The 21,417-nt window shown below is 43.1% G+C and overlaps 1 protein-coding gene and 1 long non-coding RNA gene across 3 annotated transcripts; one reads left to right on the plus strand and one right to left on the minus strand.

Moving 5' to 3' along the window:
* Positions 1-714: 714 nt before the first annotated feature.
* LOC125642730 (uncharacterized) lies at positions 715-6,189 on the minus strand. 2 transcript variants are annotated; one of them, XR_007358493.2, is made up of 3 exons: positions 6,084-6,189; positions 1,625-1,796; positions 715-1,235 (listed from the first exon to the last, which is right to left on the minus strand). It is a non-coding gene; the product is annotated as an uncharacterized LOC125642730 (long non-coding RNA). The 2 variants fall into 2 exon arrangements; XR_012669901.1 differs by lacking the exon at positions 6,084-6,189 and adding an exon at positions 4,615-4,679.
* On the plus strand, positions 5,200-20,766 carry ATP6AP2 (ATPase H+ transporting accessory protein 2). Its single transcript, XM_048864444.2, has 9 exons — positions 5,200-5,356; positions 7,487-7,617; positions 10,204-10,332; positions 13,363-13,458; positions 13,657-13,794; positions 14,095-14,148; positions 17,976-18,125; positions 19,190-19,306; positions 19,693-20,766. The coding sequence occupies exons 1-9, from the start codon at positions 5,305-5,307 to the stop codon at positions 19,876-19,878; spliced, it is 1,053 nt and encodes a 350-aa protein (XP_048720401.1). The 5' UTR covers positions 5,200-5,304; the 3' UTR covers positions 19,879-20,766.
* Positions 20,767-21,417: the final 651 nt, after the last annotated feature.

The raw sequence follows: 21,417 nt of genomic DNA on the forward strand, positions 1-21,417 counted from the left end.
GTCCTAGCTATTTTGATGCCCTATGCAGCCCCCTTCTGGGGGGGGGCTGTGTGGTGCCCCACCCCAGGCCTCCATGGGGGGGCTGGCCCCAGGCCTCCGTGGGGAACGGGGGCTGGCCACTTCCTGCGGGAAGTGGAGTGACCCGGCCCCAGCCTGCTCTGCTCCCCTGGCTCCCAGCTGCGCCGGGCGGTTCCCCCCTCCCCCCAAGCCTGGGAGCCAGGGAAGCGGAGCACGCTTGGGCTGGGTCACTCCACTTCCTGCAGGAAGTGTTCATCCCCGCAGAGGCCTGGGGCTCCACACAGTGACCCCGCGGAGGTCTGGGGCCAGATCCCCCCGCTCCCACCTGCGGAGGCCTTGGGCCCAAGGCTGCTCTGCTCCCCTGGCTCCCAGGCTTGTGGGGAGGGGGTAACCGCCGGCAGTCGCCAGCAGCATGGCTGGGAGCCAGGGGAGCGGAGCAGGCTGGGGCCAGGTCGCTCCACTTACCATGCAGTGAGTGCAGGATCAGGCCTGGCTGCAATCTAAAGGGGAGTGGGAGTGGGTCTGAGGAAGAGCCAGAGCAGGGGCTGGAGCAGCATGCAGCTGCACAGGGCACTAGGAAATTTGGTGGTGCCCTACGCAGCTGCGTGCTTTGCGTATGGGTAAGGACGGCCCTGGCTCCAGTTTGTAGTGTGTCATATCTCTTGCTTAAACAGAAAGAATGATTTGACAGCCATGTTTGTTTGCATAAACTATGTTGTGTCTCCAGCATTCTTAACAGCCTCATTAAGTACTTTTAAGATTGGCTTTGACAGAGACTGGCTTATAGGGCTTTCTGCATGTTGATGCAGTCCAGAGGCTTGGTATTTTGTATCCTTTTCATGTAGTTTGTCAGCATTAATTTGGTGATTGGTCTGGCAAACCAAGCTCCTCCAGTTTTACCAGTTGTAGCAGTGGGAAGCTTTTCTTCTTCATAAGCTTTTTTGCAAGAGGTGCACCAGTAACCATCTTCTGTAACTTCAATAAATGGGAAAACTTTGACTGACAAACATCGGGAACTGTCTTCAGGTTGTGTACACACTGTTTCTTCAGTAGATAGCACTATTTGTGCTTTGGGCTGTTCAGATGTAGATACAGCACTTGAACAGTCAGCTGACGTGTTGGTATATTCTTGGTGTGTTCTTCATATTGGTTCGTTTCTGATGCCTTTCAGTGGAAAGAAATTTTTTTGGTCTTTTTATCTTCACTTTGACCTGCAACTATGAAACAGATATGAATAAATTAAATGTTTTCTTAGGATACTGTAAATTTAACATAATGATAATGCAAATAATACCAAATCACATAAAAGATTTCTAAAACAAAACAAAACAAATTTTCAAAAATGTATTTAATTTAAATTGACGTTTGAAAAAATTATGATATAATAATAAAATCTTTAGTACAGAAATTCCCCAAGATAGTGACCTCTCAAGAGAGCAATGATGTGAGATAACAACCTTGGCAAATAATGCATTTTAAAAAACTTGGCCTACCAGGAAGCATACATTTATATGTTTCCCAGTCACAAGTCTAGCAGTCTGGAGCAAAGTCACTAAAACATAGTCCAACAGACAAATGTTCCTTTAATGTGCCCCTCCTCACTCACAGTTGTTGTCCTTGGTCAATGGAGACCCAGAGTACAGAGATGCTTTCACATGAATTCATCTCCCACCCCGATGGGTTCGGGGGGTTGGGAACTTGCTCGTTCCTCCATCTGCTGTTGTTCTTCATGCCACCATTCCATCATCTGCTCCATCACCAAAGGCCCTGCATCACCACTGTAATAAACATACAGCTAAGGGTAGCATAAAATACCTCCTTTTCCTGTAAGGGGTTAAGAAGCTCAAATAACCTGGTTGGCACCTGACCAAAAGGACCAATAAGGGAAGAAGATCCTTTCAAATCTATGGGGGGAGGTTTTGTTTGTGGGGTCTTTTGTTGTTCTCTCTGGAACAAAGAGAGACCAGGGCAGGAAAAAACACATATCCTACCTGAAATAAGCATCTAAGATTACAAATTGTAAGTAATAAGAAGGAAAGGCATTAGATTATCTTTTGTCTTAGCTTGTGAATTTTCCCTATGCTAAGGGGGAGGTTTATTCCTGGTTTTCTGTAACTTTAAAGTTTTGCCTAGAGGGGAATTCTCTGTGTTTTAAATCTCATTACCTTGTAAAATTATCTTCCATCCTGATTTTACAGAGGTGCTTCTTTTACTTTTTTCTTTATAATAAAATTCTGTTTTTGAGAATCTGATTGGTTTTCAGTGTCCTAAAAACCCAAAGGTGTGGTCTGTGCTCACCTTGATTACCTTTTTGGTTGGTATATTATTCTCAATCCTCCCCAGGAAAGGGGGTGAAGGGGTAGGGGGGGATATTTCAGGGAAATAGGAACTCCAAGTTGTCCTTTTTCTGAATCTTTGTCTAACTCACTTGGTGGTGGCAGGGATACCGCCCAAGGACAAGGAAGAATGTGCGCCTTGGGGAAGTTTTTAACCTAAACTGGTAGAACTATGCTTAGGGGGTCTTTCATGCAGGTCCCCACATCTGTTCCCCAGAGTGGGGAGAGAATCCTGACAACCACCTTCCGCTGCCACCTGCCTCTCTACTGTGACCTCTGAGAGTTGGCCTCTTGAAGTTCCACCCAGCTCCCAATGATTTCAGCTCTCAGTGGGGCAACCTCACTGCTCGTGCAGGCTAGGCAGCATGGTCCACCGAAACCCTGTCCCAGAGCAGGCCTAAGCACTTAGAAGTGGTTAGCAGTAATTTCAGCTCTAATAAAAGACTCTCAATGGAGTCTAATCAGCTCCATCTTTAAACAGGAGCAAGGGGGAGTCAAATGGTGCCTGTAACCAGTGGTGCCTTAGGCAGAGCCCACACCACCAGACAAAACACCTATCCTCACTCTCAACGGGGATCTGGCATCTGAACACCCTGCTTAGTGAGTTCAGTTCAATTGAGGGTGACCCCCACAAACAGGACAGGCTAAATACAGTTTTGCTGCCCTTTACTCATACAATAAGGATAACCACATTTTATTACCCCTGCATTCAATTTAAATTTATTTATTAAAGCTAATGCTAAAATTATCTAATACACAGGTTAAAGAAATAGTTTCATTCATTTGGGTATAATGCTTAAATTATTCAAAAGTACAAAGTTTGGTTTAAAAAGTCATAAAATACATATAGTACATAATCTGCAATATCCCAAATTAAGGTTAATAAATTTAATAATACAGTTTAAATATTAGCATCCAAATATTCAGATACATCACTAATAAAAAGTTATACTAAGTGTAACTTGTGGAAAGCAAAAAGTGATTTGTAACCCAACACCAGCCAAAACTGATCATTTGGGCAACACAGCTCTGCCTGCTGGATACCTAGGCAAGTAGGTGTGTTCATTTAATTACAGTCTGGTCCTGAAGCCTTTTCCCCCCAGCTCATCACTAGCCATCAGGGGAGAGCTCATTCAGACCTTAATTTCAAATGATGATTTGTAAGCATTAGGTCAGCCAACATCGCCAAAATGAATTTGCTGATATTGTCATAAAAAACACAGCTGTGCAAGGAAGCAAGTCATTGTTCATACCTTTCAAACCTATTATGGTTTTTCAGGTACAAGTATTTTATCATATATATGCTTTAAAGTGTGTATTAGTGAGACCATATTTCCCAAAGGGAAAACGGAACACCAAATGGGGCTAGCCTGAGCGACCCTGGCCTGAGCTGCTTGCCCAAGTCCTGCCTGCCACCTATGTGAGGCTGGGGCCCCTACCTCCCCCTTGCACAGGGCTGCCATCACCACTCACCCTCACATGTTCCTCTGCACCCTGCTTTTGCCAAAAAAATTGGGATAGCCAGGACAGCGCTTGAAAAAGGAACTGTCCCAGGCAAAATGTGATTGTATGTTCACCATAGTATTAATGTTTCATTTTCAATTTAAATTTCTAATAAAAAACTAAATGGAATTCCCCCCACTAGAAAAAAATTAAAGCAACTAAATCTAGTTGGAAAACAACTAAACTAGCAACACTACATGTAGCTAATTGATTACTTGGGCAGAGGGAGATGAGGGAGTTGAGGAGGGGTAAGGAAATCCCTGCCAGGGCCACTGTCTTTGGGAGCTTTCGCTACAGCTGTTATGAACAACACACAGAAGCAGGGCATAAGTACCCAACAGCATGTTCCTGTTACCAACAAGAACCAGCAGCAGCCTCAAGGGTGGCAGCCAGGGCTACCAGCAAAGGCTGACACCACTCTGAAGAAGGCTGGGAGCCACTGGCAGGCTCCCGCCAACCTTCACTGCCGTCAGGCCGAGTGCACCACACACCAGCTACCCCACGCCCTCTGGCCCCAGGGGCAGCATTCCAGGGCAGGGGTCAGAGCGGCAGCAAAGCAAGTGTCACGCACATCACTCTGGGGCGAGCAGGGAGTCATTGAGGCACACAGCCAGGGCGGGAGAGACCCTGCTCTCAGAGCAGTCTCTATAGCGAGGTGGGGAAGGGGCTGCCATACTCTGCCAGTGGTGCTTGGACCAGGGGTGCTACCACACACCCTGGCTTGAGACAATAATTATAAACACATGGCAGCCCTCACCTGCACCAGGAACAGCCAGCTTGGCCACACTGAACCACCAAGGCAGCTGGGCCTGTCTCCTCATCTATGTGTGGAAGAGGGTGGAGCAGCGACCCCTTACACGGTGAATGGTTAACTTAACTGTCAATCAGGTAGATGCCCCGCCCACATCCCGGCCAGGCCCCGCCTCTTGCACAAGTGGTCACGTGGGATAGGAGAGGGCACAGTGGGGCTGGGGGTTGGGAGGGGGTAGATCTCCGGCACTGTGAGTGGTCACACCACTTGCCATTTATGAGTAGACCCCACCTGCTGCTGGAGTGACGCCGCCCCTTTCCCCCCCCTCGACGGCAACGAGGCCTCTATGCTGCGATCCCTCACGTTGTGAGCGGCCAGGCTGGGTATCACTCAAGAAAAAGCCCCGCCTCCTGCCCGGACTAGGGACTGGCCGGTCAGTTCCGGGGCAGTGACGCACTGGGAGAGGGTGGAAGGGGAGAGGAAGAGACCCCTCACACGATGAGTGGTCAGTTCCCCTGTCACTCAGAACATAGTCCCACACCTTGCCCCTCGGACCTGCCAGATGGGCGCTCTGTGAGTGGCTAGCGGGACTGTCAGTCAGCATTCTGGGAGGGCGGGGTTTGTGGGACTCAGTGTGTGGGGCCCGGGTGTCGCTCCGCCCCAGTCTCCGAGGTGTCGGGCCGTGGCTGTGCAGGGATGGGGCGGGCGGGGATGATGCTTTGGGCCCTGGCGGCGGCGTTCCTGGCTGGTAAGCGCCGGGGGTCGGCAGAGCGCGGGGCCCCAGCTCCTTCCTCCCGCGGGGGCCGAGGGGCGCGCTCGCCCCAGCTCGGCCCGGGGAGAGGCGGCGGCGGCGGCGGCGGCGGCGGTCACCGAGGCTAACGAGCGGCTCAACAGCCGCCCGCTCCCTCGTGAGCAGCCTCCGGCGCCCGAGCTCGGGGGCGGCTGCGAGGCGGAGCCGGGGGGCTCGTGCCGCTTTGCTGCCTGGGTCTCGTGACGCTCTGGCTCGGGCGCTGCCCGACAGGATCCGGCCCGCGCGGGGCGGGTGACGCTGAGTCGCTGCGCGGCTCCCGCTGACGGACGGGGCCGGTGGGATCAGCCCGGGCCGCTCCCGTGACTTCCCCTCGGAGTCCGCGGCCCTGTCACTGGGCAGCGCCGGCGGTGGCCGTTGCGGGAAGATCGGCGCTTCCCGGGGGAAGGCGGGCGCGTGCCCGGTCGCTGTCACGGCCGAAGGGCCGCTCCCCGCGGGTGACCCGCGGCGGACTCTGCTGCCGGGTGTGGCTGCGCCGCAGAGCGAGCCGGGGTAGCCGCATCCACGCGCCGGTGCAGCCCGGAGCCTGGCGGTGTCCCCAAGTTCCCAGAGCCTCACCAGCTTCATCGCCCGAGGAATCGGTGCCCCAACCCGTTTCTGCAGCAGCTGCTGCTGGGAGCCTGCCCTGCTCGCCTCGGGGGTGCTGCGGGGGAGGCAGTACCCCTACCTCTTTGGCGGACCAATGGGGTTGGTTCGAAAAGTTGAACAGTTGTGGAACACAGGCCTTCTCCTTTCACACAGCTGCCCTTGGAGGCCACAAGTTGGACATCCGTGTCCTAGGGTGTGACCCAAAGTGTCAGTTGTGGTTAATGCCAGAACTTTCTGGTCTTGGAAAGAGTTACCACCTGACCCATAAGGTGACTCCTTATGATTACGTTTCAGAGTAAGGAATACTTGTGGCACCTTGTATTCCTTTTCTTTTTGCGAATACAGACTAACACGGCTGTTACTCTGAAACATTTCAGAGTAGCAGCCGTGTTAGTCTGTATCTGCAAACAGAAAAGGAGGACTTGTGGCACCTTACAGACTAACATTGTAGCTCACGAAAGCTTATGCTCAAATAAATTTGTTAGTCTCTAAGGTGCCACAAGTCCTCCTTTCCTTATGATTACGTTACCCTTCAGTGTTTGGATAGGAATATGCTTGATGAATTGTAACTCAAAATTGTGTTCCAAGGCTTCATGGAACTTGTAGCCCAATGAGTCATTTTTGGTCAAATGATTATAGCATAGCTGGAAAGACGGTTGGCTCCTGAGTTTAAATGCAGTTTTGCTCACTGTGACCTTGAGCAAGTAACTTAACTGTTTGTGCCTGTCAACCCAGCAAGGAAAATTGGGTCTAAAAAAGAAAAAGCTCTAAATCAGATACCATATGTAAGCCAAATTGTCCAGAGTAAATTGTGTGAGTGTCTTGTAGCCTGTTAAGGCTGACAGGCTACCAGTATTATTATTGTTAGTCTGTAAATTGCCCCCACCCATATTGATCCAGAAAAATAGTCCTTAGAAATGAGGGTCCTTACTCTATTAAAACTGCAGCTGTTCAGCAGGATGAGCTGCCATCAATAAAAAAGTGCTTGAATTTTTGGCAAACAACTATAGGTTGACCTGTTCCTCTGTTCTTCTGCCTTTCATTGTTTTGAGAGCAACAAATTGAAATTCTTGAGACATGCTTTGTTCAGTTGGTATGAATATGTCATATCATGGCTTATATTTACTGTCAACACCTGCCTGGAATTTATGATCCAGAATCAGGTTTTGGAGCATTCCCCTCTTTCCCTAAGGTCAAAATCGTATAATTGAAAAATTTACTAATAGAACCTCTTTCATGCTTTTGTGCCTTGATTTAGTTTAATACCTCAGTTTGTCTATACATAACTGTGCTGGAATTTTCCATTGCATCCTAATACATTGAAATTTATGGCTCTCTTTAACTCTCTCTCTTGACTTGGTAGATATGTGCACTGGAAGGATAAGAATCAAGAAGAGGTTGTTGCAATACACATCTGCTTCACAGGGTTTTAAAAAACTCATGCTTTACCAGACTTGCCTGTCAATAGTGTTTCTGTTTTAGGTGTCTCCGGTGATGAGTTTAGTGTCTTACGATCACCCCAATCTGTCGTTTTCCGAGATGGAAGTTGGCCAATACCAGGGGAGCGGATCCCAGACATAGCTGCATTATCCATGGGCTTTTCTGTTGAAGAAGTATGTTTCAGGTTTAATTTTGAAAAAGCTGTAAAATGTAAAATTGGTTGTTTCTGAGAGCTTTCAGTTGTAGTTGTGGTACACAGATGTTATAAAATGTGCTGGAAATAAAGTAGGAACTAGTAAAACAGACCACTAAGAGGAAATTCAGAAACCTTGGGAATCTAACTTGTGTTCTTCCTTCTCTACAGTGAAACTGTAATTAAAGGGCTAACTGCAATATAAATGATTAATAATAAAATGTCTACAGGGCCTCTTGTGTGCTATCTTTTGGACTATGAAAATACCCTGTTAACAGGTAACTACACTTGCTGTCTTGAAACTAAGAGCAGAACTTCTTAAGAATAGTTTTAGTAGTTTCTCCATTAAATAGAGCAGGACTGATTATGTACTACATGCGCTGAACATCCGCTTGAGGCACAAGGTAAAATCAAATGCTTTTTGGCCAACTAGGCAACATGATTTTCACCACGCTGCTTTTCCTGGGGTATCTGTGATATGAAATGGAAAACTTATTCTGTTCAGCAGTCTATTCCTTCTTCTAAGCTAAGTGGTCCCTGCTTAACTTCGGGCCCTTCGGACTGTCCAGATCTAGCAGGCTCCCCCCTCCCCCCATACACATAAAGAACAAAATGTTAGAAGAGTGTGGGGAAGGGGAGAACCCTTCAAATTGTGTTACAGCTAACTATTCCTCCACTCAGAAAAACAAACACACAAAGTGAAAGTAGATATCAAGTACACCTCTACCCGATATAACGCGGTCCTTGGGAGCCAAAAAATCTAACCGTGTTATAGGTGAAACTGCATTATATTGAACTTGCTTTGGCCTCAAACATTTCCATTATTAATAGTCATTTTCTGCCCCTGAGTGACTGCTTAGAACCTCTGACCCATCCAACCCCCCCCTGCTCTTTGTCCCCTGACTGCCCCCTCCCAGGACCCCACCCCATCTGAGCCCCCCTGCTCCCATCTGAGTCCCTGACCGCTCCATCCAGAGGACCCCCCCCGACCCTAATCACCCCCAATCCCTCTGTCCCCTGACTGCCCCTGCCCCTAACCACACCCACACCCCCTGACAGGCCCCATGGGACTCCCACGCCCTATCCAATGCCCCTGACCGCCCTGCCCCTAGAACCTCCAAACCATCCACCCCTCCGTCCCCTGATTGCCCCCCAAGACCCTCTGCCCCTTATCCAACCCCTGAGCTCGGGCCCAGCACCCTTAACACACTGCTCAGAACAGCGTGTCGGAGCCAGACGCGCTGATCCACCGGAGCGTGCAGCCCTGCGCCCCAGAGTGCTGCTTTACTGCGTTATTTCCAATTTTGTGTTTTATCGGGTCACGTTATATCGGGGTAGAGGTGTATCATGATTAAGGCTTTGATCCCATAATAAACTCCATACAGGCAGACTCCTGCAGCTGTGGGGAGCTCATTGCGGGATTGGAGCCTTAATTTGTGGTCTTGATATGAATCATAATCTAGGAGATTAGAAACTTCGCTGTAGGGGATTTTTAGGGTTCTCCCTTCAGACCCTCTGGCATTCAAACTTTAATTTTTTTTAAAAAGTGATCACAGTGTGTACTAATGCACTGTTAAGTTATTGGGCAATCTGAAACACGTAAAAGATTTGAACTTCCCCATTTGCTGAACAGGCTGAAATGTTAAAATAGGGGTCTCCAAAACAAATCCTTCTGCCGTTCTCTCCCTGTAGGGGGGGGATAAAACTAATCTTTTTTTTCTGTTAATGGGGATCTCAATCAATTTCTCTTTCTCCTATAAGGAATATATAGGTCATAGCAAACATGGTTAATTTTAAAGTGTATTTATCTTGGTCTTGTAAAACTGACACCTGTATTGAGTAACTTTTTTGTGGTTGAAAAATACCCTGGTCAATGTTCATGTAATTTCTGCAGATATACAATTACATGCAAAATAGACCCAGCTCTTGCACTTAACAAGTTGCCAAAGCAACTGTCTGTGTTGCAAAACCTTTCCACTGCTTTAGAGCCTAATTACTTCTACTTAAATGTCAGAATCATGAGCCTTTATTGTTTATAGTTGTACCAGAAACATCCCGGCAATGTATTTTTCCATTGTGGCTAAATATTATTGGTCTATAAAAAGCATGTATTTGAATAAAAATATTCCTCCAGCTACCTGCATACTAGAGAAGCTTGCTACTTCCCTCAAATCATGGGAAGTTGCTTTTAATATCATCGTAAATGGACTCTCTCAGTGAATCTTGTGGAATGTGGCAGTCTCAACTGTGAAACTTGGTTCAGTAGCCACATAGGCCATTTAATAAGCCAACATTGTACAGTATGTGAATGACACTTTTTCTTACAATAATGTTATGGATGGCCTGCTGTTAAGAGAATTAACAAAGAAACTTCCATGGGGGAAGGGGAACACACTTTTGTGGGATGGTAGATCCTTTCAAGCTTTTAGACTCCCTACTAAGTTTCCAGTGGGTTCTCCTATAAAGATTCATTGATATCACTGCAAATTCTCTACATTAATCATTTGATATAGTTTGATTTGATTTCGAGCTAAGCAAAAGTTTTTGCTTTTAAATTTGTTACCAGGACCTTTCCTGGCCTGGGCTTGCAGTGGGTGATATATTTCATCGTCCTCGAGCTACTGTTCTGGTGACTGTGAAGGGAGTAGATAAGCTGGTGATGCCTAAAGATGGAATTTCATACCCTGTTGAGAATGTAAGTATCTGCAATTTTTTGCATTTGTGTCTGTGTTACTCCTACTTCTGTTAATACTGAAAGTATTGCTTGGTGTTTGAAAAAAATCCCACAAGCTAACCTTTCTCCAGTTATGCTTTTTATATTTCATGGAGTCAAAGAATTAAGGCCAAAAGGGACCGTTAGATCAAGTCTGACCTGGAAATCACAGGATGGTAAACTTCACTCAGTTACCCTTGCATTGAGTCCAGTAACTTGTGTTTGGCTAAAGCACATCTTCCAGAAAGGCATCTAGTCTTGTTTTGATGACATCAAGAAGTGAAGGAGCCACCACTTCTACTGGTAGTTTGTTCCAATGTTAAATTGCTGTAACTGTTAAAAATTTGTGCCTCACATCCAATTTGAATTTGCCCACCTACAGCTTCCAGCCATTGGTTCGTGTTATGCTTTTCTCTGCTAGATTAGAACCCTTTAGTATACATGGTGTTTTCTCCATGTGAAAATACTTATACAGTGAAATTAACTCACCTCTCAATCTTTTTTGATAAATTAAACAGGTTCCCTTTAAGTCTTTTACTATAAAGCATTTTCTCCAGCCCTCCAATCATTTTTGTGGGTTTCTGAACCCTCTACAATCTTTCAAAATTCTTTTTAAAATGTGGACACCAGAACTGGACACAGTCGTCCAGTTTTAGTCTCACCGATACTATATGCAGAAGTAAAATCACCTCCCTATTCCTACTAACTAATCCCCTGTTTATATATTTAAGAATCGTATTTTGCCACAGAATTGCACTGGGAGCTCATATTGAATTGCTTGTCCACTAGGAATCCTAAATCATTTTCAGAGTCCCTGCTTTCCAAGATGCAGTCCCCCATTCTGTAGGTATTGCCCACGTACCTTATTCCTACATGTATATCTTTGCATTTGACTGTATTAAAAGCCACTTGTTTGAATAGGCCCTGCATACAAAGCAATGTGGATTGCTCTGTATGACTACCCTATCCTCACATTATTTACCACTCCAACAATCTTTGTGTCATCTTTTATCAGCAATGATTTTGATGTTTACTGTCAGATCATTGACAAAAATGTTGAATAGCATTGGACCTAGTATTGATCCTGCCACAATTACAATCACTCCCCTTCAATGATGATTTCCCCGTTGACAATTAGAGATCGATCAGTTAGCTGGTTCTTAATCCATTTTGCATGTACTTTTTAAAATTGACACTTTACAATATCAGTACTCAGAATGTCATGTGGTACTAAGTCAAAGTATATTACAAATGTGTAGTTGAAATTACAAGTTTGGTTGATAAAGTTAATAAACAATGAAATCAGGTTTGTTTGAGATGTATTTTCTATAAAAATCAAGTTGACTGGCATTAATTATATTCCTAGTCTTTAATTCTTTATCAATTGAATCCTGTATTGGCTTTTCCATTCTTTTCACCAGCATTGATGTCAGGCTAACTGGCATATAGTTATCCAGGTCATCCCGCTTGCCCTTTTTGAATATTGGCACAACATTAGTCCTCTTCCAATTTTCTGGAATTTCCCCAGTATTCCAAGATTTATTAAAAATTAACATTAGCAAACCAGATCTCCTCAGTGAACTCTTTCAGGCTTCTTGGGTGCATATAATCTAGGTTTGGTGGTTACAAATTGTTTATTCTTAGTAGATGATTGTTTAGCATTTTCCTTAGTTACTAATGGACTGGAAAGTACTTCATCATCCTCATGTGATAAGAGTACAACATCCTGCTTCTTTCAAATACAGAACAGAAATATTTATTTTACTTATACCATCATTAACAATTTAACGATCTGTCTAATAATGGGCTTATTCCATTGCTAGAATTTATTTTGTTCCAAATAAGTTTTAATTTCTTATTGCTCTTAACCTCGCCAGCCAGATTTTTCCCCAATGTCTTTACCTTCCCTCAAATTTTTTATACCATATAACTTCTAATTTATATCTATTTCCTCCTTTTTCCACTTATGTATTGCTTTTAAATTTCTAACTGTTGCCATCACTGTGCCACTGAACCAGGATGGGCTTTTAGCCAAAGTTGTCCTCGTTCTTGATTGTAGAATCATGTCTTTTTGGCCATCTAATAAACTCTTCTTTAAGAACGGTCAGTTTTAATTCACATTTCTCTGTCTAAACTATTCCTCCCAATCAATTTCACTCATTTTTCCTCAGCTTTGGAAAATGTTTCCTTTTGAGGGTGAAAGCGAATCAACTCTGAATACCCCTACAGACTCCTAAAAGAGCAGTCAACCTTTGCAAAATCTTCCTGAAATGTTTTATTGTAGGTAGAAAACCTGTTTCACCTTTATCATAATGATGAAGTAGTTAATATTTTACTCAGTCATCAAAAGTGAATGGGTGACTAAAACTTTGCAAAGTCAAGCTGTTCTTGAGAACAAAACTAATACTAATTTATTAAATTAGTCCATCTATCTCTTCATAAGTCATGTGCCTCTCCAACATCCCTCAAGGAATGTCTTTATCTTGACACAATTACCCAGTTTATATTTTGTCACATTTTCTGGTGTTGAACTTTTGAACTCTATCACAGTGAGGTTGCTTTGGGAACCCTTACTCTGAATTTCCTAGCACCCCTTGTAGATGTAACATGAGCATATGAAGCTTGCGTTTTCTTTTATAGAAAACATCTTAGCTGTAGGGTGAATAGTATGCATTCCTTTCCATTTTGCATCTTCATTTTTAATACAATTTAATGAGGTTAATTTTGTATTTAACAAAGGAGTCTAAAATTATTCCCTTTTTCTAAATTTCTGGGGAAAGTATTAAAATGATGATATCATGCCCACAATGCACAGACACATCTGTTGCACTTTTATCAGTTAAGGCTGGTTGCATGCTGACTGTTGTATAAATGTCTCTGTTTGAGCATAAGTATGTAATCAATGTACAAAACAGTCACAGTTCTTGTAGAGAAGGATGGAAATTCCTTGGGACATGTTGCTTTAACCCCATTTTGGCCAGAATTCCTTATTAGAGCTTTATTGTTTTTCAGGCTGTTCCTTTCAGTCTTGACAGTGTTGCAAATGCTATTCACACCTTGTTCTCTGAGGAAACCCCTGTAGTCTTGCAGTTGGCTCCCAGTGAGGAAGTGAGTATTGATGCATCTCCTAAACCATTTGAAATAAGAGTTAAACCACACAATTGGGAACTGATATGCTTAAACCTCTTGGCTGTATGACCACCTTGTATTACAAAAGCACATGCATGTGTAATGGAATTAATCTGTGAAATTCGAAAAATCCAAAACTGAACTATGTTCATATTTACATAATGACTGTTCTTACAGAGAGTTTATATGGTGGGAAAGGCAAACTCTGTATTTGAAGACCTTTCCGTCACGCTGCGACAGCTACGGAACCGCCTTTTCCAGGATAACTCCATTCTCAGTTCACTTCCCCTCAACTCCCTCAGCAGAAACAATGAGGTAAGACAGTGGCCGATGAATACTGCTTTAATTAAACTGCCTCTGATCTACTTTTCTAAGAAATACGGTTTAAGTAATACGCTCATTTGTTTTTCATCTCTTTGTTGTCCAAGGGGGAAGTTTCCCCCCAAGTTTCAATATTTAAGTACTAGAAGATGATGATTAATTGATTTTGGGCATTGTTAGATCCAGTAACAAAAAGCTACTGCTTATAGCTGCAGTCTGCTGAGATGTGCAACAAAATTAGGCTGCATCATCTTCAGTTTCTATTCAGAAAATACCTGTCTCTCTCTCCCCTAGGTTGACCTGCTTTTTCTGTCAGAACTACAAGTCTTGCATGATATCTCCAGCTTGGTGAGCACAACTTTTCAAACACACTCTATATGTCTTATATATATGATTGAGGGAATTTTGAAAGACGCTTTTCTTAAAGTCTGTCATCCTATGTGTGAAGATCTCTAGGGCAGTGACATCCAAATTGCATTCTCAGGAACCATTTGTAGTTCTTAGGGATTTGAACTGTGGCCTTCAAAAGTGACTTAATAAAGTGTGTATTTAGAGATGTACCTTGTAGTTTCTAAACTGAAGTGTTTTGAATCAGCTCTGCCACTAAAATGGGGGAGGTGGCATCATTTCTTGTCCCCCTGCAAAAATCCTGGAGTGAGTTGGGGCACTCTGAGCTGCTGCTTTCCCTTCCAACATTTCTGGGGAATCCCCAGCAGGTGATTTTGTGGTTGGTTCCTGTTTTCTTTATATGCTGCCTAATGGTGCAATAGGAGTAGAACAGGGTTAGAGAATATGAACCTGATATTGGCTCCTTGACCTTCTTGAAATGAAATTATTGTTCTTCCCTCTAGGTGAAGAGGTTGGATATTGCTGCTTTAGTGCATGTTTCCACAACCAGTAGTCAAAAGCCATAGCTGGCTATGTGGGTTAAATTTCAATACAGAGTTGTTATAGAATCATAGGACTGGAAGGTACCTTGAGAGGTCATCTAGTCAAAGCTGCAGAAGCTATCTGTAGCCAGCATCCCAGGCAAAGGGAAAACATTTATAGGGAAGGATTTCAGACCAAGCTGGATGAGCAAGCTTCTCAAACAGGTGACTTAAGAGAAAGCAGCAAGCCTGCATGGGATGGGAGGGATCAGCAAGGAAAACTACTTCTTGGAGGTCAGAAAGTGTAGGGATAAAGTGAGAACTGTCAAAAGCCAAGCAGCGTTGGACTTTGCAAAAGGAATTAAAACCAATAGTAAAAGGTTCTGTAGCCATATAAATAAAAAGAAAACAAGGAAAGAAGTGGGACTGCTAAACACTGATGATGGGATGGAGATGAAAGATAATCTAGGCATGGCTCAACACCTAAACAAATACTTTGCCTCCGTTTTTAATAAAGCTAATGAGAAGCTTAGGGATAGTGGGAGGTTGGCTAATGGAAATGAGGATATGAAAATAGAAATGACCATATTTGAGGTGGAAGTCATACTCAAACAGCTTAGTGGGATTTAATCATGGTCCAGGATAATCTCCATCCAAGAATATTAAAGGAAGTGGCACATGAAATTGCAAGTCCAATAATAAGGGTTTTTAATGAATCTGTAAACTTGAGGGTCATACCCTATGATTGGAGAATTACTAATATAATACCTAATGTTTTCCTTTCTTAAAAATATCTGGAAAACTACAGGCCTGTTAGTTTGACCTCAATTGTATGCAAGGGCTTGGAACAAACTTTGAAAGAGAAATTAGTTAAGGACATAGAGGTGAACAATAACTGGAATAAAATACAAGATGGTTTTACAAAAGGTAGATCATGCCAGACTAACGTGATCTCCTTCTTTGAGAAGAGAACTGATCATTTTAAAAAAGAAATGCAATAGAGCTAATCTACCTGGTTCTCAGTAAGGCTTTTGATAGAGTTCTACATGAGAAATTATTAGTTAAATTGGAGTAGATGGGGATTAATATGAGAATTGAAAGGTGGATAGGGAACTGGTTAAAGGGGAGACTACAAAGGGTCATACCGAAAGGTGAACTGTCAGGCTAGAGGGAGGTTACTAGTGGAGTTCCTCAGGAATTGGTCTTGAGACTAATTGTATTTAACATTTTTATTAATAACCTTGTCACACAAAGTGGAAGTGTACTAATAAAATTTGCAGATATCACAAAGTTGGGAGGTACTGCCAATATGGAGGAGTTATCGGAATATCAATCAAAAAAATCTGGATGATCTTGAAAACTGGAGAATAGAAATGGGATGGAAATCTAATAGTGCAAAGTCATGCGCTTAGGGACTAAGACAACAAGAATTTTTTCACGAAACTAGGGATATATCAGTTGGAAATGATAGAGAAGGAGAGAGCCTGTGATCAACCAATACACCTGGGTCTAACTACGAGCTGCCACTGTGATGCAGCTGTGAAAAAGGCTATACAGTCCTAGGATACATCAGGCGAGGTATTTCCAGTAGAGACAGGGAAGTGTTAGTACCATTGTACAAGGCACTGGTGAGACCTAATCTGGAATACTGTGTGCAATTCTGGTCTCTTGTTTAAGAAAGATTAATTCAAACTGGAGCAGGTTCATAGAAGGGCTACTAGGATGATCAGAGGAATGGAGAACCTACCTTACAAGAGGAGATTCAAAGAGCATGACTTGTTTAGCCTAACAAAAAGAAGGCCGAGGAGAGATACAATTGCTCTCTGTAAATACATCAGAGCGAGAAGTACCAGGGAGGCCGATGAGTTATTTAAGATAAGCACCAATGTTGACACAAGAATAAATAGATATAAACTGGCTATCAATAAGTTTAGGCTTGAAATTAGATGAAGGTTTCTAACGATCCGAGTAGTGAAGTTCTGGAACAGCCTTCCAAGGAGAGCAGTGGGGGCAAAAAACCTAACTGGGTTCAAGACTGAGCTTGATAAATTTATGGAGGGGATGGCATGATGAGACAGCCTACAATGGCATTTGGCCGATCTGTGACTGCTAGCAGCAGATATCTCCAGTGGCTGGTGATGGGACACTAGATGGGGAGGGCTCTTGAGTTGCTACAGGGCTCTTGAGTCTGGCTGGTAGGTCTTCCCAACATGCTCAGGGTCTAACTGATCACCATATTTGGAATTGGGAAGGAATTTTCCCCTGAGTCAGATTGGCAGACACTGTGGGAGGGAGGTTGCCTTCCTATGGGGCCTAGGTCACTTGCAGTTTAAACTAGTGTAAATGGTGGATTCTCTGTAACTTGAAGTCTTTAAATCATGATTTGAGCACTTCAGTAACTCAGCCAGAGGTTAGGGGTCTATTGTAGTAATGGGTGCATGAGGTTATGTCCTGCAATATGCAGGAGGTGAGACTAGATGATCGTGATGGTCCCTTTTGGCCTTAACGTGTATGAGGACTTGCCAATATACCAAAGACCAGAAACGAGGTTAAAAATAATGCAGTGATGATAGAGGCAGGTTCAATTCCCTGTTCTCCCACAGATTGTGTAACTTTGGGCAGGTCACATAGTCTGTCTCCACTTCCCAGATGCAAAATGGGGATAATAGGACTTTCCTAGCTCATAAGGGTCACGGGGGTGCATTCATTAACGATTATGAAGTGCTTGGATTCTGTGGTGATTGGTGGCGGGGGGGGGGGGGGGCAGTCAAATACCTGAGATTTCACATCTTGAAGAAATACTGCTTATATAGCTGGACAGCAGAAAAAATAAACTTCATATTAATTAAATTCACAGCAAAGGTCAATTTAGTAGCACAGGAAACCACAGGCATCCATTGAATTTATGCATTTTTCTTCATGCTGTTATGCAAACTCTCTACTTACTACAGCAATATTAGAATCAGGATTTTGACATAAATCCGTAGGCGTTCCTTAAGTTTATGGATGAGACCCCTTTCAGTGGAACTGTAACTCTTGTTGCATGTGCCTCTTTTTAAAACAATCTCTGGCATAAGTTTACCCAGGCACTTGCTACCCTGCCTCCCATTTTGAAGACAATAGAGCCAGCTACAGACACTTCTCTGATCCAAGATGGCAAGTTCTGGCAAAATTCCAAGTCTGCATGGAATATGTCAGACAAAAATGAAGCTGTCTCAATCAGTGATTAAATCTCATTGGACTGAGTATTTAAACTAACCCATTTTTTCCCTGTGGTTCACTTCCTCCCCCCCCCGCCCCGTTAAGCTGTCTAGACATAAGCATCTGGCAAAGGATCACTCCCCAGATCTGTATTCACTGGAACTGGCTGGCTTGGAAGAGATTGGGAAACGCTATGGGGAAGATTCTCAGCAATTCAAGGATGCCTCTCAGATTCTTGCTGATTCCCTGCAAAAGGTAAAAGGAGATCTGCCATAAATACTGTTCTGTAAAGTCTGTTGGAATAACAATTCTAATTGAACAGTACTGGTTTTATATTCACAAGACAGCTGAACATCAATATTCATTGGTCATACAGCATTCTGGTGTGAATTGCCATTTTTGTTTTGGCCTCACCATCTCTTGGTTGGGTAAACTCTAGTCCCTCGGTCAATTATCAAATCAAACTTCTGTAGTTTGGTCACTCCTCAGCTAGAAAGGTATTGGAGGGACTTTTTGGCAGGTCAGAGCTATTCGTGTAGGAGTCGGAGGGTGATATTAACAAATGTGTAAATCAGTATGTCCTGATGAGTTGGTTTAAAAACAGAGACTTTGTTTATAGGCATTTCTTTCTTAACCTGGCTGAAAATGTGAAGGAAATAGCTCTAGCTTTAGCTCAGCACAGTGTGGTCAGGTGCTGTGTGTTTTTTCCCACCTTGAGCAGCTCTACCATTTCCAAGTTTCCCAAATACCTGCTGTTTCATTCCTTTCCTGAGCAGGCTGCCAGTTGTGGATTTTATCTAAACAAATGTCCATCAAGAACTGAGACAACTCCATCTTGCTAGTATCCAAAGTCTGATGCCAAAATATAGTGAGGCAAAATACTAGATTCTTAATTCACTAAGTTAAACATCTCTCCTGTAAAATATTCCGTTCATATACAGCAGTCCAGTGTGTGTCAGATGTTCACATTTGATCAGAATTGCTCTCTGGTAGGAATCTTAAATTAAGTACAGAACTGGGGAAATAAAATGACCCAGAGTATGTGTAATGGGATATAGCAGCTTTCATATCAGAGCACATGTATCCAGAGGAGGTCAGTAAGAAGCTCTTAGGATCCTGGACAAGTGACCAGTGGTCTGTAAAGAGATGGTCTAAACTAGCTAACAGTTGGCATTCATTCGCAGACTCAAATCATTGGAGACTTCCATGATTTCTCCAGATTGTTCAGATCTTCTGTGTTGGTGCATCTTCTGTTACAAGAGTGTCAGATTTAGTAACTATTGCATATATCTGAAACTAAACTGTTGTTGATCTTTCAGTTTGCAGATGAGATGTATAATCTCTATGGTGGGAATGCCGTGGTAGAGGTGGTGACTGCAAAGACATTTGATACTCCCCTTGTGAGGAAGAGTCGATCCATTCTCCAGACTGCACAGGTAGTGAATGTGCTTTAAACCCCTGTTCTGCAGATTAATAAAAATGTGAACGTGTGTATCACTCCATTTTGCAGAACTAGAATATTGACTTGATCCTGTAGCAACCTTTTCAACTTTTAGTGGCTTAGACACTAGGTATGATGAACAAACATAGTAAGTGAAATGACCTTGTATCCATTTATGATGCCAGTCACTTAAGTGCATTAGTATTTAGTGCCAGTAACTCCGGAGTTGCCTGTGCAAAATATCCATCTCTTGGTTGGGCAGTCTGAATGTGAGTATAATCAGAAATGTGTTCTGCGTGAAGGCTGACTTCAGGAGCATTGTGACTGCTGGCCTCCAGATGTCTCACTTCTTTAAACCATACTTTCCTTCTTTCACTGCAGAGCACCTCATATAACCTAGGGTATTCATACAACTTCAACTATGCTGTGGTCTTCAACATAGTTCTGTGGCTCATGATAGGCCTTGCATTAGCTGTGATTGTAATTTCCTACAACCTCTGGAACATGGATCCTGGCTATGACAGCATTATTTACAGGATGACAAATCAGAAGATAAGAATGGATTGAACTTCATTCCTGGGAAAGGAGTATGGCCACTTCTGAAGTGTGTTAAAATAATATTTTGGCATGGTTAAATGTGGACTGTCTTTAAAGGTGCTTTTATTTCTCTAATGGTTCCTTGTGTTTTCCTTTTGGCTCTCTTTAGATGTGAGTAGTACTACCAGAGTGGATTTACAAAGGTGAATCTACAGCCTGCTATAAAACCATGACCTAATTATTACTAAACTATATACCTTCATTCCATTTTGGTAACACAAAATGAATTTTAGAAATAATACCCTGTATTCCTTGTGAATAAATATGTGAAAAAAATGCACTGAAATGATAGCAACTTTCTGATTTAAACTTTTTACACTGGAGGTTTAGAAACTATTGTTAAGCTGTGTTGTATATTATGAACCAGATGTAAATGTTTGTTATAAATATTTGTAATGGCACATGTAGTGTTCAGGGAAAAACAGATTATAGCGCTATTTATGTAAAGCCTTCAAATTGGAATAGTTCCACAAGAACAATTCTGGTTGAAACAGTATTTGGGTTTTTTTTTACATTCCAGCCACCACCATGAACCATAGCCAAAATGAGGCTTGGTGTAGATCTTATCAGCTCACTGCTGCATTTAAAAGGACTGCAGAGAGATGATAGGTAAGAACACTGGTGTGGTTGGTCTATACAGTTAGGAAACTACAAATATAGAAAATAGTCTGGGTGCTTAAAGTAATATACTGTAGAAGCTTACATTATGATGCTTCTAATTCTTTCCATGTATGTTACTAGCTGTAGCTGTTCAAACACCTGTTTTTGGTGGTAAAAGTGGACCAATAACTGGCACTTAACCATACTCCATTTTTATTACTCATGTGTTTCAACCATTCAATAAACAGAGCAAATGTTGTTTGTTTTGGAGTTCATTTATTTTTTCCTGCACAGTTCCATTAAGGGGTAGTCATACTCAGCACAAAACTGAGTTAACTTAAGCTAAACCAAACAAATGCAGAAGGCTACATCTATCTAAATCCATTAGGCCCTCTTAAAAAAACAAACACCAAAAACTGCACAGACAAGAACTGTGGCTTCTATGCCTAGCTCTACCACTGGCCTGCTGGGTGACCTTGGGTAAGTTGGTTCCATCACTGTCCCTCAGTTTCCCCATCTGTAAAAAATTGGAATGACACTGTGACCACCTTTTTGTAGCGTGTTTTTCATGCAGCGATCTTAGTGCTTTGAAAGTTAATACCTAAAGGCTTTCACAAGCCAGTAGTGATCTAACTGTTCAAAGCTGCTCCCTGCTTTCTGTATTGTTTACACAAAACCTTTACTTGGATAACTAGTAGATGAAAGCCTATGCTGTTGTACAGGTGTATCAGGTGGCTCAGGTAATCCACCATCTGTGCTCTGTATCTGGTTAATTTTTCCTTAGGGTTGCTGTGACCAGTGAGCGTAGCTTTCTTTCCTGGCAGTGGGTATGGTCAAAGCTTAGATCGGTACTGGTAATAGTGCTCCCACATATAGGTATGTATGGAAACTATTCACTTGTCTAATTCT

The sequence above is a fragment of the Caretta caretta genome, chromosome 1 (assembly GCF_965140235.1).
Source record: "Caretta caretta isolate rCarCar2 chromosome 1, rCarCar1.hap1, whole genome shotgun sequence".
Classification (NCBI taxonomy): Eukaryota; Metazoa; Chordata; order Testudines; family Cheloniidae; genus Caretta; species Caretta caretta.